Consider the following 20012-nt stretch of genomic DNA (forward strand, 5'->3'; position numbering starts at 1 on the left):
TTTTAACTTTAAGAATTTTTACCATTAAGTCGATCCGGAGATTGTGAAAACACAGACACGTGCTTGTATGTTGCAGATACAGTGGAATCATACATGAAAATGTTTTCACGCACGCGCGCACACGCACACACACCGTGAAACAGGTGGGTATATGGGATGTGTTAGGGTAACTAATAATAAGAATAGGTCTATGTATACTTGCATGTATACCAAGCTAGAAATATAGTAAATATATTTGATGAATTTGAAGTGTTGGTCAAGACATCAAAGGCAGATATTGCTGGGATAGCAGAGACAGGGTGTCACACAGATATAAGGAATGCAGAATTGGAATGTGGGGAGTACAATGTGTACAGAAACAATACACAGGATAGGAAGGGAGGAGGTGTTATGCTGATAATTAAGAAAAACAGGTAAAATCAAAAGAAGTGCATCCAGTTGATATAGATGAACAGTGCACTGTTGAGTCAGTTTGGTGTTACTGTGAAGGCAAAAATAAGAGTAGGAGTGTGTTATAAGCCTAATGACTCAAATGAGTACAATGAACAATTGTACAGAGAAATAGACACAAATACAAAAATGGGCTAGTAAATCAGAATGTCTTATAATGGGGATTTTAACTTCCCAGATATTGACTGGAATTTGTGGATTGGTCACTCGCACACTAGCATGATTTTTGTGGATTTATTGGATGATTGTTTTCTGCAGCAGCATGTTCGAGAGGCAACCAGAGAGGGTAATACTCTTGATCTGGTTATCAGCAGTGATCATTCGTGTATTATGAATTCGCAGATAAAGGAACCACTAGGTGGCAGTGATCACAGTGTAATCATGTTGGATTTACTAAAAGATATAATTACCATCAGGGATAAAGGAAAGGGTTTTTCTTCCGTAAAGGTGACTACAGTGGTCTCAGACAGTTTTTAAATTCTGTACAGTGGGACCAACTAATGATGTTACCAACAGCAAATTCTAAGTGGGAAGCATTCAAGGAATTAATAATCATGGAAGCTACTAGACGTTTCATACCTATTAAGAAATATTATTCAAGGTTTAGGCCTAAATGGTTGTCAAATGAACTAATGAGACTCGTGGCAGAGAAGAAAAATGCATGGGATGCATATAAATTATCAGGCGACACAGAAGCCTATGGCAGATTACGAGAAATCCTTGGCAAAGGATGCTAAGAAAAACAGCAAGCATTTCTTTACTTATATAAACTCTAAAAGGAAGGGAATGAATCTGATTGGTCCGCTTGATATCAATGGTTCGACTGTTGATGATCCTGCTCAGATAGCAAACAAACTGAATGAGTATTTTGCATCTACATTCACACATGAGGAGTTATTAAGGTTTGAAAATGCCAGAAGGTTATCAAATTGTAGCATGGTGCTTAATGATTTTGTAATAAATGAGAACAAAGTGCAGGAGAAATTGTTGAAGTTAAACATAAGAAAAGCACCTGGGGTGGATAGGATCTATCCAGTTAGCATTAGAATTAGCATTAGTAGAGGCATATGATGCAAGAAAGCAAGCTTATTCAGCATCAGCCAAAAAAAAAAAAAAAAACACACCACTCCAATTTCACCCCTCCGTTCGCTCGAAATACCTGTCCAGTTGAGCCTTAAATTTGTTTAGGCTATCAACTTCAACAACAAGTGATGGAAGTCGGTTCCACCAACCAACCACCCGCTGGCCAAAGGCAAATTTCCGCACATGTATCCGACATCCGTCCTTCCTCAATTTGAATTTATGCCCTCTGAGCTGATTATTCTGAGCAAGATGAAGAATCCCATTGGCATTGAGCATGCTCAAACCATTCAAAGCCTTATACACCTCGATCAGATCACCTCGCCGGTGCCTAGTCTCCAGACACTGTAATTTGCAAAACTTAAGCCTTTCTTCGTAAGAGCAACCCTTTGTTCCATTCACTAATCTTGTTGCCCTTCTCTTTACCCATTCCAGCAGCTCTACATCCTTCTTGAAATGCGGCCTATAGACCTGTATACAGTACTCAAGATGTGGCCTAACCATTGCCTTATACAAGGGTTTATCCCTGCTAGAAAAATTCCTGTATATCATTGACAAGACACCATGAGCTACTCTTGCAGCTCATCTGCACTGCTCAGAGAACTTCATATCTGCCTGCACAATTTCCCCCAGGTCCTTTTCATTCTCCACCACTGTCAGTGTAGTACCGCAGAGTTGATACGTTGCTCTGGGGTTACTGTTTCCCATATGTAGTACTTTACATTTGTCAATGTTAAACTTCATTTGCCACCTCTCAGCCCATCTGTTCAACCTTTCCAGATCCTGTTGCAGCAGCATAGCGTCAGTGGTGTCCTTAACAACCCTGCCAACCTTTGTATCATCTGCAAATTTGGACATTAAACTTGATATCCCATCATCAATATCATTCATAAACACCAAAAACAACAACGGACCCAACACTGAACCCTTTGGAATTCCACTAATAACATTAGTCTATGTTGAGCAGTGTCCATTGATTACCACTCTCTGTCTTCTGCCACTCAACCATCCCCTTATCCATAGCAGCAATTTGCATCCAATGCCACACTGCTCCAATTTGTGCAGCAGTCTGCCATGTGCAACAGTATCAAAAGCCTTTCTAAGATCCAAGTATATAATATCAAAGTTATTCCCTGCATCCAGTTCTTTTGTGACTGCATCATAGTATCCAATCAAGTTGGTCAGGCAAGACTTCCCCTTAACAAAACCATGCTGTGTCCGAGCTATAACTGAAGTCTTGTCTAAATGATCCTGCAGTGCTTCTTTAACTAGTGCCTCCATTAATTTTCCGGGAACAGAAGTTAAACTCACAGGTCGATAATTATTTGTTTCAGCCTTTGATCCTCCTTTGTGAATTGGGGTCACATTTGCACATCTCCAGTCTATGGGTACCTCCCCTGAGTCCAAAGAAATTCTCATAATTATGGCTAAGGGTTTGCTTACATCCAATTCTTTTGATATATCTGGATAGATCACATCCACACCGGTTGCCTTTTTTATGTTTATCCTCAACAATTTCTCCTCCACTTTCCTCTCAGTTATTACAGAATCATCTACCGCACTGCCAGAGTTTACTTTACCCACATCATTCTACTTCCTGAATAACTCCTCATGCGTGAATGTAGATGCAAAATACTCATTTAGATTGTTAGCCACCTGAGCAGGATCCTCAACTGTTGGACCATCAATATCCAGTGGACCAATCTGATTCATCCCTTTCCTTCTTGAGTTTAAATAGGTAAAGAACTCTTTTCTGTTTTTCTTTGCATCCTTTGCCAAGGATTTTTCGTAGTCTGCCTTTGCCTGCCTAATCTCCTTTGTGACTTGGTTACAGACCAACTTATATCTATCATAGGCTTCCATGTCACCCATTAATTTGTATGTATCCCATGCATTTTTCTTCTCTGCCACATGTCTCATTAGTTCATCTGACAACCATTTCGGCCTAAACCTTGAACAATATTTCTTAGTTGGTATGTAAAGCCTGGTAGCCTCCAAGATTAGTTCGTTGAATGCTTCCCATTTTGAGTTTGCTGTTGGTAACATCTTCAGTTGGTCCCACTGTATAGAATTTAAATACTGTCTCAGACCATCATAGTCGCCTTTACAAAAACAAAAACCCTTCCCTTTACCTCTGATGGTAGTTACCTCCCTGAGTAAATCCCACTTCAACACACTGTGATCACTGCCACCTAGTGGTTCATTTATCTGCAGATTCTTAATGCATGAAGAATCACTACTGATAATCAGATCAAGAGTATTGCTCCCTCTTGTTGCCTCACGAACATGCTGATGTAGAAAACAACCATCCAATAAATCCACAAAAGCCTTGCTAGTGTGCGAGTGACCAACCCACAAATTCCAGTCAATATCTGGGAAATTAAAATCCCCCATTATAAGACTCTCTGATTTACTGGCCCACTCTATTTCCCTGTACAATATCTTATTATACTCATCAGAGTCATTAGGCCTATAGCACACTCCTACTCTCAATTTTGATTTCCCTATGCTTATGTCACACCAAACTGACTCGACACTGCCCTGTCCATCGATGTCGACTGGCTTCACTTCCTTGGACTTTGTGTTTCTTAACTAATAGCATAACCCCTCCTCACCTCCTGTCCTGTCTGTCCTTTCTATACACATTGTATTCCCCAAATTCCAGTTCCTCATTCCTTATATCTGTGTGACACCATGTCTCTGATATCCCAACAATATCTGCCTTTGATGTTTTGAGCAATACCTCAAATTCATCAAATTTATTTACCAAACTCCTAGCATTGGTGTACACGCAGGTATACATGCACCTGTTTCTATTCTTAGCTACCCTAACACAACTCATGTGTTTACTTGTACTGCAGTGACTCCCTGGTAGCCTCCAAGATTAGTTCGTTGAATGCTTCCCATTTTGAGTTTGCTGTTGGTAACATCTTCAGTTGGTCCCACTGTATAGAATTTAAATACTGTCTCAGACCATCATAGTCGCCTTTACAAAAACAAAAACCCTTCCCTTTACCTCTGATGGTAGTTACCTCCCTGAGTAAATCCCACTTCAACACACTGTGATCACTGCCACCTAGTGGTTCATTTATCTGCAGATTCTTAATGCATGAAGAATCACTACTGATAATCAGATCAAGAGTATTGCTCCCTCTTGTTGCCTCACGAACATGCTGATGTAGAAAACAACCATCCAATAAATCCACAAAAGCCTTGCTAGTGTGCGAGTGACCAACCCACAAATTCCAGTCAATATCTGGGAAATTAAAATCCCCCATTATAAGACTCTCTGATTTACTGGCCCACTCTATTTCCCTGTACAATATCTTATTATACTCATCAGAGTCATTAGGCCTATAGCACACTCCTACTCTCAATTTTGATTTCCCTATGCTTATGTCACACCAAACTGACTCGACACTGCCCTGTCCATCGATGTCGACTGGCTTCACTTCCTTGGACTTTATGTGTTTCTTAACTAATAGCATAACCCCTCCTCACCTCCTGTCCTGTCTGTCCTTTCTATACACATTGTATTCCCCAAATTCCAGTTCCGCATTCCTTATATCTGTGTGACACCATGTCTCTGATATCCCAACAATATCTGCCTTTGATGTTTTGAGCAATACCTCAAATTCATCAAATTTATTTACCAAACTCCTAGCATTGGTGTACACGCAGGTATACATGCACCTGTTTCTATTCTTAGCTACCCTAACACAACTCATGTGTTTACTTGTACTGCAGTGACTCCCAGCAGTCTCTGAAATATCCTGCATCTTGTTTTTCAGGCTTCTGCTCATTTCAATAGAAGCAGTGCAAGAATCACTTCCACCTCTGCCAGTGGCTACTGTTAATCTATTAGTCCTTGTATCCCCCCCGACTAGCAGTTTTCCGACCCACCTAACTCTGCCTCGACAGCATCAGCAAAAATTCTTGCACCCTTTCTATTTAAGTGTATCCCATCCCTGTAGAAGCAATTTCTCCAGTTAACAAGTACAGTCCAGGCTGAAAAAAATTTTACCCCTTGAGCCTTGCACAATCCCTCCAGGGCCGAATTGATCGACAATTCGTTTGCCCAGACACGATACTCCCTCCTATCGTGTCTGGGCAAAATTGCAGACACTTTCAAATTCAACCCTAATTCACGTCTTTTTTTCAACAGTGATCTGTACTTGCTAAGTAATTCCGCCGGTCTCCTACTCTTAATATCACTAATGATATTAAGTAACGTGTACAACTATATCACCTTTTGTGCCCTTAAAAGATGATATCCGCTCTATATATTAAAGTTATATATAGAGGAGTTATATTAAAGGAGGCGGCAAAGCAACTAAGCAAACCCTTAGCCATAATTATGAGAGCGTCCTTGGACTCGGGAGGTTCCCACGGACTGGAGATGTGCAAATGTATCCCCAATTCACAAAGGGGGATCAAAGGGTGACACGAGTAATTAAAGACAAATTAGTTTAACTTCTGTTCCAGGTAAAATAATGGAGTCACTGGTTGAAGATTCATTGCAAGATCATCTAGACAAGACCGCAGCAATAATTCAGACTCAGCATGGTGTCAAAGAGCAAGTCTTGTCTGACAAATTTGATTGGATATTATAATGTGGTTACAAAGGTACTGGATGCAAAAAATAATTCTGATATCATATACTTGGGGATTTCAGGAAAGTTTTTGACACTGTTGTGCATGGAAGACTACTGTACCAAATGGAGCAGAATGGTATTAAGGGTAAGTTGCTAGAATGGATAAAAGGATAGTTGAATGGGAGAAGACAGGGTGATAATTAATGGGTGCTGCTCTTCGTGGACTAATGTTATTAGTGTAGTCCCACAAGGTTCGGTGTTGGGTCCATTGTTGTTTTGTATATTTATCAATGATATTGATGAAGGTATATCAGGCTGTGTCGAAGTTTGCAGATGATACAAAGGTTGGCAGGGTTGAGTAATGGCAGTGTATTACTGCAACAGGATCTAGAAAATTTGGGCTGAGAAGTGGCAACTGAAGTTTAACATTGACAAATGCAAAGTACTGCATATGGGTAGAAGTAACCCCAGAGAAACGTACCAGCTGTGTGGTACTACACTTAAGGTGGTAGAAAATGAAAAAGACGTGGGAATAATTGTGCAGTCAGATATGAAGTTTTCTGAGCAATGCAGACAGGCTGCCAGAGCAGGTCATGGGGTTTTGTCAATGATATACAGGACTTTTGGTAGCAGGGAAAAGGAGATAAGGAAATGGTCACACCATGCCTTGAGTACTGCGTACAGGTCTGGAGGCCTCATTTTAGGAAGGATATAGATTTGTTTGAGCATGTACAGAGAAGGGCAACTAGATTGGTGAGGGGAATGAAGGGATCCTCTTACCAAGAGAGGCTTAATTTCTGCAAATTGCAGTGGCTGGAGACTAGGCACCTGCTAGGTGATCTCATTGAGGTGTATAAGGCCTTGAATGGGTTGAGTATGCTGAATTCGGATGGAATTCTTCCACTTGTTCAGATTATGAACCTAATGGGGCATAAATTGAAATTGAGGAAAGACAGAGGCAGAATAGATGTGCGGAAATTTGCCTTTAGCCAGCGGGTGGTTAATTGCTGGAACAAACTTCCATCTGTCATTGTGGAAGTTGATAGGTTAAATAAATTTAAGGAGGAACTGAACAAACATTTGGAGGGAATTGTTTTGTAATTTGTTTATTTTTTTTTTTTTGGCTGATGCTGCATAAGCTCATACACTTGCTTTCTTGCATCACATGCCACTACACACACACAAAATTTTTTTAATTGCTAAACTGTTGATGTTATCTGCTGGCCTGTTAAGAAGTAGCAGATGTCACCGTTAATATTGGTAATTTTAATTTTTTGAGAAAAAAAAAGCATTTTATTTGGTGGTCAATCAATACACACTTCGATTGCCTGACAAAACTAAACGGTTTATCATAACATGTGTGTTTTGGTTTCTTTTTGGATATTTAAATAGTCAAAAACCACACTCGATAATTCTTGAGATAACATTGAAATTAACCTAAAATGCCAATATTTTTAACGTTGGTAATTTTCACTTAAACTCATTTAAACAAACATACTTGATATCACTTAATATACACTTTTATTGTTGTTGTGACAGCTAAAACGTCAAACTTAAAGTAGCTTAAATCATCTACAAATGCTTAACTCCAGCTTTTCGTAAGTCATAAGTTGGCAGCTATGATTTAAATCTTTTATAAAGTAAATTGTCATTTTTTCAGTCTCTAACTGCATTCATGTCTTGAACATAAAATGAGTGATTACGTTCACTTCAAACAGTAAATCCACCCTCCCGCGAATGGATTTGTAGCTTGCAATGTTCGGTACTTCTCTTTCCGAGTGGAAATGACAACTGGTCATTGTGACTGTAAATTCGTACTCTGTTAAAATAAAAATAATCTTTGTGTTGTTCTTTCTGGAAAAAGTGCAAACAACCACTTTCATTATACTTTAGAAGTTCATTCCACTCAACAATGAGAATAGGACAGAAATCTTAGAATGTTCTTTGCTATGGTTATTTTTTATTTATTTTTTATTTTTTTTTTTGGCTGATGCTGCATAAGCTTGCTTTCTTGCATCAAATGCCTCTACTAATGCTAATGCTAATATTCTTTTCTTTATATTGCTAATGAAGAATATTGCTAATGCTAATATTCTTTCTATGAAAAAATACAGTTAGCATATATGAAGTTTTCGAATGCAGACAAAAGTGTACTTTGGGGCAGATTGAATTTGTGTTCTGCTGTTAATATGTAACTGGAAGCCCTCCCACACACCATAAACACACCAAGTAAACCTTCCCAATGAACACCCACAATGCACTGCCACATAATTAACACTAAAATTATTCACAAAAATTCACTATGACGTCACAATCAATACATTCAAAGACTACATCTAACTCAAATTTAACGGGGGAATCCGCACAGTCGCGAAGTAAGATCACTGCTCGCCACCCATAATGATCGCAGTTCGAACCCAGACCCCAAAATAAAAATAACCTGAAAATTAAATTCTGGAATTACAACTAACACCATCCATCAAAAGAAAAACAAACCAAGGCTAGAAAAATGAACATTTTTTTCCTAACCCCCCCTCAGGCAATGGTCAAGTAAAATGCATGTACTGAAAAGCATTCAGTTCAAATGCTCTCCGGATATGGAAATCCAGATGTCAGTCTATGCTGAGGTTGAGATTCTTCAGACATCTGGATCCAAGAACATTAATCAGAAGCCAGAGAAAGTTTCCCCATATGATACCATCAAAGGGAGAACGAAAATGGAGACATGTAAATCCGGTCTAAGGTATTATTTTTAATGTAATCCCAGACTATCGGCGGTCAGAAGAGACACTGGGCCATCGGGGCTCTCTGAATTGATGGTGGGTGCCCCTGGACGATTGGGGACACCCCTATGACTAAAATCCCTGGTGGACAAAGAAGCCCCTGGAGTTTTGGGGAGTTTACTGTTATTGCTGATGCTGGTTGTACCAGATTGGTGGGAAAACCCCGGACCAGGAGACATTGGGGGGGATCATTGACAGAAATGAGTGGCCCTGAACTATCAGGGACTTGCCAGCTCATGGATTATTGGGATGCTGAAAATTTAGATATAGAACTAGATGTACCTCAGACTAACAGAGGCATCCAATTCTGCTGGGACAGTGTGGGGAGCGGGGGAATTCCTTCTTGAGCAGCAGCACTTCATGGTCTCCATGGGTATTCCACATGGGAAAATTCAAGGGGTTTTCAGTTCAGGTATTTTAGTCAATCAGAAGAGGTGTGCAAGTCTGTCCCTACTAACATCATGAAGGAACCTTTCTATGAAAAAATACTTGAATCATTGGCGGAAGTGCCTCTGGCACAGTTTAATCATCGGCAACTTAAGGTATTCTTGATGTGAGCCCTTGATGGAAGAATAGTTTTAGAAGACTTAGATAAGTATGTGGTGAAAAACTTTATGACTTCCAAGGTTGTGTCAACTGGTTCTGTTCGACCTTAAGGCACTACTCACCCTAGGTCTTCTAGACCTAGAATCAGAGTATATATTATAGAAATAGAAAATGAGCTCTTAACATCTTGAATCTAGCTAGAACATCAAAGGATGCGGTGGATAATAATACTTCTATCGAGTTCTGGAAAGGTATCATTCACATGAATAATGAGATGACATTAAAATTACCTGATTCTTATGTTGGGGATGGGGACATGCAAGGCTTTCTTTATAACCCAATTAGTGAACAAGAGTTGAAAGAGGTTCTGCCTATATTGGCTACTAGTCCAGGTAATAATGGAATAACCCCATTATTTATCAAGAAAGTTCCTCCAAAGATCCTTCAGGACTTGTTTCACCTCTGTACTACAAATCGACCACCAGCAGGTGGTCGATTGGTGGAACAGACTTCAATCTCTTGTTGTGGAAGTTGATAGCCTAAATAAATTTAAGGTTTTCTGGACAGGCAACTCTTGCAGTCTTTTTGCACTGCTCGGAAAACTTATCTGACTGAGCAATTACCCCCAGGTCCTTTTCGGTCTCCACTACCCTGAATGTAGTACCACCAAGTTGATACGTTACTCTGGGGTTACTGCTACCCATATGCAGTACTTTACATTTTTCAATGTTAAACTTCATTGCCACCTCTCAGCCCATCTGCTCAACTTTTCAAGATACTGTTGCAGTAGCGTAGTGTCATTAACAACCCTGCCAACCTTCGTATCATCTGCAAACTTAAACATTAACCCTGATATACCTTCATCAATATCACTGATAAATACCTAAAAATAACAATGAGCCCACACTGAAAACTGGGGGTACTCTACTAATAACATTAGTCCATGAAGAGCAGTGTTCATTAATAACCACTCTGTCTTCTTCACACTCAACCATCCTTTTATCCATTGCAGCAACTTGCCCTTAAAGCCATACTGCTCCAATTTGTACAGTATTCTTCAATACAGTATCAAAAGCTTTCCTAAAATCCAAGAATATGATATCAAAATTATTTTTTGTATCAGTTCCATTCTGACCAGATCATAGTATCCAATCAAATTTGTCAGACAAGACTTCCCCTTAACAAACCCATGCTGTGACGGAAATTATAACTGCAGTCTTGTCTAGATGATCCTGCATCGCTTCCTTAACCAATGACTCCATTATTCTCCCTGGAACAGAAGTTAGACTAACAGGTCTGTAATTACCTGTATCACCCTTTGATCCTTCCCCCCCCCTTTGTGAAATGGGGACACATTTGTGCATCTCCAGTCAATGGGGAAGTTTTCACCTCCAAAGAAGCTTTCATAATTATGGCTAAGGGTTAGCTTACATCCTTTAATATAACTGGATAGATCCCCCCCCCCCCAGGTGCCTTTCTTACGTTCAATTTCAACAATTTCTCCTCCACTTTGCTCTCAGTTATTACAAAATCATTTAGCTCCCTCCCAGAATTTGATAAGTTTCTGGCCTCCACTTCCCTACAGACTTCCTGTGTGAATGTAGATGCAAAATATTCATTCAGTTTGTCAGCTACCTCAGTAGGTTTTTCAACAATTGAAACGTTTATGTCAAGTGGGCCAATCTAATTCATCCCCTTCCTTCAGAGTTTACTGTTTTTTCTGCATTGTTCGCAAAAGATTTCTCGTAAAATGCCTTTGCTTGCCTAACAACCTTTGTGACATGATTACAGACTATCTTATATCTACCAGCATCAAGGCATCTGTGTCTCCTGATAATTTAGGTGCGTCCCATGTATTTTTCTTCTCTGCCACTAGTCTCTAGTCTCATTAAGTTATCTGGCATCCATTTAGGCCTAAACATTGAATAGTATTTCTTAGTTGGTATGAAAAGCCTAGTAGCTTCCCAGATTAATTCCTTGAATGCGTTCCATTTAGAATTTGCTGTTCGTAACATCATCAGTTGGCTTCAATGTATAGAATTTAAAAAATCTCTGAGACTACTGTAGTCACCTTTACGAAAGCAAAAGCCCATCCCCTTACCCATAATGGTAGATACATCTTTAAGTAAATCCCAAATCAGTACAATGTGATCACTGCAACCTAGCGGTTCCTTTATCTGAATATTTTTAACACATGAAGAATCACTGCTGATAATCAGACAGAGTATCAGACAGACAATCATCCAATAAATCCACAAAATTCTTGCTTTTGTATGAGTGACCAACCCACAATTTCCTATAACATTCCTTAAGTGCATAAATCTTCTTCAAATCCAATGTACTACAGATAGAGATTCTCTGTGGTGTACCATGATAGTCACCCCAGCAATAGTGTTTTCCTGTATCCCCAATATTTTTTAATCTTGTCATTGACGTGTTGATAAAGGATCCCTCTCCATATATTGGTTTTGATTTTGGAAATTTTAAAATTAATAACAAGGCATTTGCTGATGACCTCATCCTGGTAGCTGCAACATCCTCTGGGCTCCAATGTTTATTAAATAGAACATACCAGTTCTTAGTGAAGAGAGGTCTGAAAATTAGCAATACAAAATGTTGAACTTAATCCACGATCCCTTTGGCAAGGGAGAAGTTGAAGGTTGATGAGAGGATCTTCTTTGCAGGTGACTGTTGCCTATCAACCGGTCATATAAGCTCTGCATGGTGGTACCTTGGGGTAGATTTCACTCCCTCAGGGACTACAGTAATACCCCGAAGTTATGCGATAGGTGGGTCCGACGAAAATCGCGTAAGTCGAATTCGCGTAAGTCGGGGTACAACTTTGCATATAAATACATATAAATTTTGCTTAATTGGGACCAAGGACTAACAAAAACACTAGTTTAGAAGAAAAATATTAATAAAATTGCAGTTCTTTATACATATTAATACAAAATATGTATTAAAAAAAACAAATGACTTACGTAAAAAAGTTATTTCGATGTCGATGGCTTCATAAAATCTAACAAATTCGTCTGACGACACAGCGCGTTCTTTTTTTCACGCAGAATTTCTTCGTAGCAAGCTAATAATTTTTTTTATTCCTTGCTTTGTAGCTATAACGCGTTCTTCGTTGGAGTCTATGTTTTCTAAAATTTTTAAGCCCTTTACAATTGAGCCCTTTTCAATTTTCAACCTGTCAAGTTTGCAATTGTCATGTGCTTTTCGCCGTTGCTTCATTTAGGCCTGTAGCACGTGCAATATCACATGGTCTTTCATTTCGCTCAAAGCGTTTCACAATTTCATATTTTTTCTCTATCGACAGAGGTGGACTGGCCATAAGCCTTACCGGGGAAACCCCGGTGGGCCAGTGTGATTTTGGCCATAAACCATAGTATGAGGCCACTATAAATTTTCCCGGGTAAGAATTTTTGACCCAGTCCGCCTCTGTTTATCGATAATTGCTTTTCTTTTTCTCTCTGAATCTGCAGTGTCTTCACCAGGACGCTTCCTTTTCACACCTTTTAATTAAGTATTTTACTCATTTTTAGGGAATAAAGCACAATTACAAAACGAGGAGGCACGCTTGATACGCATAAACAAAGCTGCGCGCATGTAGCAACTGAATAAACAACACCATAAAGGCAGAGATACACTATTAACACCTCACATTTCTAGGGGTTACTACCATAAACAATAAAAATCCAGTTGCGTTTCTGCTAGTGAAATCTGTTATAAACTGGTAGTAAACTCGATCTAATTGCATTTGCGATTATACCGATAGCTGGAATTGTGTTGGTTTTTACGTTATTATGGTGAAATGTGTTTCCCCTTCACTGATATAAAAAACATAAAAGCAACAAAGTTGAATTTTGTTCATCTTTCGCTCTCATTCTCCGCCGTCGCACCGTATATCGATAACATATGAAAAACGACCTTGAAGATAGTGGGCGGCAGCGTTGCCAAACGAAAAAAATCAAGAACCGCGTAACTCCGAGTTCGCGTAAGTCGGGGTATTACTGTATTGTGGTCTGACACAGTATTTAAATTCTATATTGTGGGACCAACTGATGATGATGATACCAACAGCAAATTCAAAATGGAAAGCAACCAAAGAATTAATCTTGAAAGCTAAATAGGCTTTTCATACCAACTAAGAAATACTGTTGAAGTTTTAGGCCTTAATGGATGTCAGATAAACTAATGAGACAGGTGGCAGAGAAGAAAAATGCATGGGATACATATAAATTAACATGTCACACGGAAGCCAATGATACATATAAGCTGGTCTATAACCAAGTACCAAAGGAAGTTAGGCAGGCAAAGGCACATTATGAGAAATCTTTGATAAAGGATGCAAAGAAAAACAGCACAGAGTTCATTATTTATGTAATTTCTAGACGGAAGAGGATGAATCTGATTGGTCCACTAGATATCGATGATTCAACTGCTGATGATCCTTCTCAGGTAGCCAACAAACTAAATGAGCATTTTGCATCTACATTCACACATGAGGAGTTATTCAGGGAGGAGAATTAAACTCTGGCAGTGAGCTAGATGATTTTGTAATCACTGAGAGCAAAGTAGAGGAGAAATTGTTGAAGATAAACATAAGAAAGGCACCTGGGGCGGATGGGATCTATTCAGTTATATTAAATGAGGCAGCAAAGCAAGTAAGCAAACATCATCATCATCATCATCAGCCATTTTCAATCCACTGCAGGATGAAGGCCTCTCCAGCAACTTTCCAGTTCCTTCTGTTTTGAGCACTGGCCATCCATTTACTACTCAAAAACTCATGAATTTCATCTATCCATCTCCGCCTTTGTCTTCCAGGTTTTCTTCTAGCTCCTCTTGGGTACCATTCTGTTATTTTCTTAGTCCATCTGTCATCATGTCTTCGAGCTATGTGTCCTGCCCAAGACCATTTTAGTTCTTTAGTTTTGATAAGAATGTCCTTTACTTGAGTTTGCTGCCTAATCCATGTGTTTCTCTTTTTATCTAACAGTCTGATTCCCAATATAATTCGTTCCATTCTTCGCTGTGTAGTTCTTAGCTTCTCTTCCATTCTTTTGGTGAGTGCCCAAGTTTCACTTCCATAAGACATGGTGGGGAGTATACATTGATTCATTATTTTACGTTTCAGACAAACTGGGATATTGCTCTTCAGTATGTGACTATATTTCCTGAATGCTATCCATCCAAAATTTATTCTTCTCTTGACTTCCAGCCATTTATCATTATTACAGCTAATAACTTGTCCCAGATAAGTATATGACTCCACCTTTTCAATTACTGCTCCTTCAATCATTATTTCCCTTTCCGTGGCATACTTGTTCATCATTACTTTTGTTTTAGCCATATTCATCTTTAGTCCAAAATCCTTACTAACTGTGCATAACTGATTAAGATTTTCCTCTAATTCTTTGGGATCGTGGCTTATGACCACAATGTCATCTGCAAATCGTAAATGGTTTAGGTACTCTCCGTTCACGTTGACTCCTTTCTGCGACCAGTCTAATCTTCTGAAAGCTTCCTCAAGGGCAGCAGTAAACAGCTTCGGAGATATTGTGTCTCCTTGTCGAACTCCTTTCTCGATTTTAAATTTGCTACTGTCTTTGTCTAGTCTAATAAAGGATGTAGCACTCTCATATATTTTCTTCAAAATCATAATATATGGAGTATCTATGCCTTGTCTTTCCAGTGCCCGAAACATTGCCTAATGCTGTATGGAGTCAAATGCCTTTTCATAATCCACAAATGCCAGGCATAATGGTGTTTTATATTCATTTGCTTTCTCCATTAGCTGTGATATTACGTGAAGGTGATCCAAAATTGAGAATCCTGTCCTAAAGCCAGCTTGCTCTTTCGGTTGATTCTCATCAAGTATTCTTTCTAATCTGTTAGTAATGACCCTTGTGAACAACTTGTAGATATGGGATAACAAGCTAATTGGTCTATAATTTCCAATTTCTGATTTATCTCCTTTCTTATGCAGCAAAACTATGATTGCATTATTCCACTGCTTAGGCATCACACCTTTTCTAATGCACTTTGTGAAGAGCCTTGCCAGTTTTTGTGTTATGTCTCTTCCTCCCAATTTTAACAACTCTACAGTAACTTCATCTTCCCACGGGGCTTTCCGATTTCCGATTTTTTTTCGGAAAATAAGCAAACACTTAGCCATAATTATGAGAGCTTCCTTGGACTCAGGGGAGCTAGCCATGGACTGCAGATGGGCAAATCTGACTCCATTCACAAAGGAGCATGAAAGGGCAACACAAATAGCATTAGTAGAGGCATATGATGGTATATTATTACCATGCGTATGCCACATCCAAAAATTTCTTTACTTCATACAGCATGTCCAACACCCAACTTTTTCTTACTATTGAACACACCATGAATTCTCAAACTAATTGAGTAATCCTATCTGTGAAAAGATCTCAACCTCCCAAACACTTCCTAGTTCAATTCACACGATGTCCATTTCCACTTGCAGTCTGCCAAACCCCATGTACTTTTTCCGACAGAATCTCAGTTATCGGTTGATTCAACTACTGCTCATCTCAGTTGCCTAAATTATTTGCTGTATGATTCCTTTCGCCTCAAAGGTGGCACTTGTGCATATGTCCATTCCAATATTCCCTGTCACAGACTTGGTAATTTGGAATCTCCACTTTTCGATCTTTTCTGGCTTAAAATCTCTCTACCTCACTGTGTCAAATTCATCTGTTGTTTCTAATGTTCTCCCAACTCCACAAATCACTTGGAGCTCTTTGACTTCCTTTCTTTGCAACTTGACTTTCTCCAGTTCATCTTTCCTAACAGTGAGGTAATTTTCCTTGTTGATTTTAATGTTCACAACTCCAGCTGCCTTCCATTTTCTAGTCACACTGACCCAGCTGGTCCAGATGATGAGGCTTTTGCAATTACTAATGACTTTGCATAGATTGTTCATTTACCTACAAGAATACAGTACAATCCTAACCATACAGCCAACTCGCTTGATCTTTTTCTCCCAAACAAACCTAAGTACATGATAGAAGTGAGTGGCCCTTTATGCACTTTACTTCACAATTTGGTGATTGTCCCCAATGGAGCCTTTATCTCATGGCTATTCCCAACCTTGTATTGTTTGGCATTAGAAGAATGCAAAACAGGACGTCCTGCAAGATTTCTTTTCTTCTTTTCCTTGGTTGGATTACTGTTTCAAAACTTCTGATGTCAATGTTTGCTCACATCATGTTAGTGAAATTATTCTTGTAGGAATGGAATCGTTTATTCCTCACTCCACTTTAAAAATCTCGTCCTTTATCTAAATCTTGGTTTTCCAATAAATCTGCTAAGGCTGTTCAAAAGAAGAAAGTTGCATATCGTAATTGGCTTGTTTTCAATTCTTCAGTTTCATTTTCTGCCTACACCAAAGCTCGCAACAATTGTAAAACAGTTATTAAGCAGTCCAAACTAGATTTTGAACAGACTAAGAGTAGAAAACTTACTTCTTGCTTTAATGGTAGCCGAGCATTCTGCTCTGATGCTAAAGCTATCGGCCACAACTTTTGCTCATCTCTGCTCCCTCCTCTGTCAAAACCAGATGGTTCTATTGTCACCTTCAGCCAAGGATAAAGCTAGCATCCCATTTTTTTTTATTTCAACTCATGTATTAATGATCTTGGTAAAACACCTCCCACCATTCCCAACACGCTCCATTCAATGCTTCCTGTGGTCATCAGCAAAAGGATGTCGAAGGATTTTGACGAATCTTGATGCCAAGAAAGCTCCAGGTCCCGATGGTATTTCTCCACTTGTTCTCAAAACCTGTGCTCCTGAACTTACTCCTGTTCTTTGCCACCTTTTTTCACTTTCTTATTCCAAAGGTGTTTTTCCTTCTACTTGGAAATTTTTTGATATCCAGCCAGTTCCTAAAAAGGGTGACAAATCCCTCCCATCCAATTACTTCTACTCTTTCTAAGTATGGTTTCCGTCATTGTCGATCCACTGGTGATATTCTGGCCAAATTGATCTTTTATGGACAAATTCAATGGAAAAGTTCGGTGAAACACAAGCAGTTAATCTTGACATCTCGAAGGTTTTCGATCGGGTTTGGCATAAAGATGTTCTAAACAAGCTTTCATCTTATGGTTCGCCAAATGTTTTTTGTAATTGGTTATCCAGTTTTCTCTCTGATCGCTCACTGAGGGTGATGGTAGAGGTCCCTCTGTCTTCTAACTTCTCCACTAATGCCGGTGTCCCCCAAGATTCTGTTCGTTCCGCCACTCTTTTCCTCTTGTATATTAATGACCTTCTTCCATTGACTGGAAATCTTATCCATAGTTTTGCCGATGATAGCACATTGCATTCAGCTTTCCATTTTGAGAAACCTTGCCCTGCTCAATCAGCTTAAACTTCTCGAATATCCGCTACCATTCCGTAAATGCTGATCTCCAGGTAATCCTCCAGTGGGGCAAAACAACTTAGTTGATTTCAATCCTTCTAAAACTCAGTCTGGTCTTAATCTCGCAAAAAGCATTCTTCTGCTCCTATACTTATCTTTGGTGACACTCCGATTTCTAGGCAAAATGATATATCTCTTTTGAGGATTACCCTGACTTCTAATCTCTCTTGGCACAAGCACATTATAAATATTGCTTCCTCTGCATCTAAAAAAACTTGGTTTTCTGTTTCGCTCTCAGCATTAGTTTTCTTCCAAAGAGCTGTTCACTCTGCAAATCGCAAATCCGCCCTACCATGGAATATTGTTCCCACATCTGGGGCGGTGCCCCTAAAACCTCCCTCAGGCTTCTAGATTCCATTCGGAAGAGGGTAGTTAGGTTAATTAATGACTCCTCTCTAACAGAGTCTCTCCTCTCACTGTCTCATAGATGTACGTACTGTTTCTGTTGCATGCCTTTTCTACAGATACTTCCATGGGCACTGTTCTTCTGAATTGGCTTCTATAATTACCGCTGTCTCTTTCAAAATAGTCCGAACACGTGGCGCCACCAGCCAACATCCATTTACAGTCCAACTTCAAACTCACAAAACCAACTTTTCATCTGCTTCATTTATCATTCAACTGCCGTTTTCTGGAACAACCTTCCTTCATACGTATTTCCTGAAAATTACAGTCTAGAGACGTTCAAGTAAAATGTCAACAAATATCTTCTTTTGTCTTCTCAACCTCCAACCCAAGCATGGTTCTAAGTACTATAGGTTCTAATACCTCTCATGTTTTCATTAAAAAAAAAAAATGATGCAAGAAAGCAAGCTTATGCAGAATCAGCCAAAAAAAAACCTCTTATTTCACCCATCCATTCATTCCAAATGCCTGTCCAGCTCAGCCTTAAATTTATTTAGACTATCAACTTCCACCAAAAAAGATGGAAGTCTGTTCCACCAATGAACTACCCTCTGACTAAAGGTGAATTTCCGCATTACTATTCTACAATTTTCAATTTGAAACTGTGCCTCCCCAAATTCTTTATTTGAGTTAGAGGAAGAATCTCATCAGCATTCAGCTTGCACAACCCATTCAAGGCCTTATACACCTCAATAAGATTACCTCGGAGATGCCTACTCTGCAGGTGCTGCAATTTGCAGAACTTAAGCATTTCTTGATAAGAGCACTCCTTTGTTCCCCTCGCCAATCTTGTTGCCCTTCTTTGTACTTGTTCTAGCAACTCTACATCCTTCCTAGAATGAGGCCTCCAGACCTGTACACAGTACTCTAGGTGTGGTCTGACCTGAAGTAATTACAGTCCTGTTAGTTTAACTTCTGTTACAGGGAAATTAATGGAGGCACTGGTTAAAGAAGCACTGCAGGATCATCTAGTCAAGACTTCAGTTATAGCTCGGACACAGCATGGGTTTGTTAAGGGAAGTCTTGTCTGATCAATTTGATTGGGTACTATGATGTGGTTACAAAGGAACTGGATAGAAAGAAAAATTTTGATACCATATATTTGGATCTTAGAAAGGCCTTTGATACTGTTGCACATGGAAGACTGTTGCACAAATTGGAGCAGTGTGTCATTGGAGGCAAATTGCTGCTATGAATAAAGGGTGGGAGAGTGGTAATCAATGGACACTGATCTTAGCATTAGCATTAGCATTAGTAGAGGCATTTGATGCAAGAAAGCAAGCTTATGCAGCATCAGCCAAAAAAAAAAAAAAAAAAACCCACTTCCACTTCACCCCTCTGTTCGTTCAAAATACCTGTCCAGCTGAGCCTTAAACTTATTTAGGCTATCAACTTCCACGACAAGGGATGGAAGTCTGTTCCACCCACCAACCACCCGCTGGCTAAAGGCAAATTTCCGCACATCTATCCTACATCTGTCTTTCCTCAATTTGAATTTATGCCCTCTCAGGTGATTTTTCTGAGCTAGAGGAAGAATCCCATCAGCATTGAGCATGCTCAAACCATTCAAGGCTTTGTACACCTCTATCAGATCACCCCGCTGGTACCTAGTTTCCAGACACTGTAATTTGCAAAACTTAAGCCTTTCTTCGTAAGAGAACCCCTTTGTCCCATTCACCAATCTAGTTGCCCTTC

At 39.4% G+C, this 20012-nt stretch overlaps 1 protein-coding gene across 1 annotated transcript in view; it reads right to left on the reverse strand.

The window, feature by feature from the left end:
• LOC150080055 (uncharacterized) overlaps positions 1-20012 on the reverse strand; it is a 390832-nt gene that overhangs the window by 117829 nt on the left and 252991 nt on the right. The window contains exon 12 of the mRNA XM_090381645.1: positions 9577-9592. Coding sequence (XP_090237771.1) covers positions 9577-9592 — 16 coding nt within the window. The remainder of the gene's footprint in view (positions 1-9576; positions 9593-20012) is intronic.

This window comes from Mastigoproctus giganteus, chromosome 9 (assembly GCF_048544385.1).
Source record: "Mastigoproctus giganteus isolate SK-2022 chromosome 9, ASM4854438v1, whole genome shotgun sequence".
In the NCBI taxonomy this organism is placed as follows: Eukaryota; Metazoa; Arthropoda; class Arachnida; order Uropygi; family Thelyphonidae; genus Mastigoproctus; species Mastigoproctus giganteus.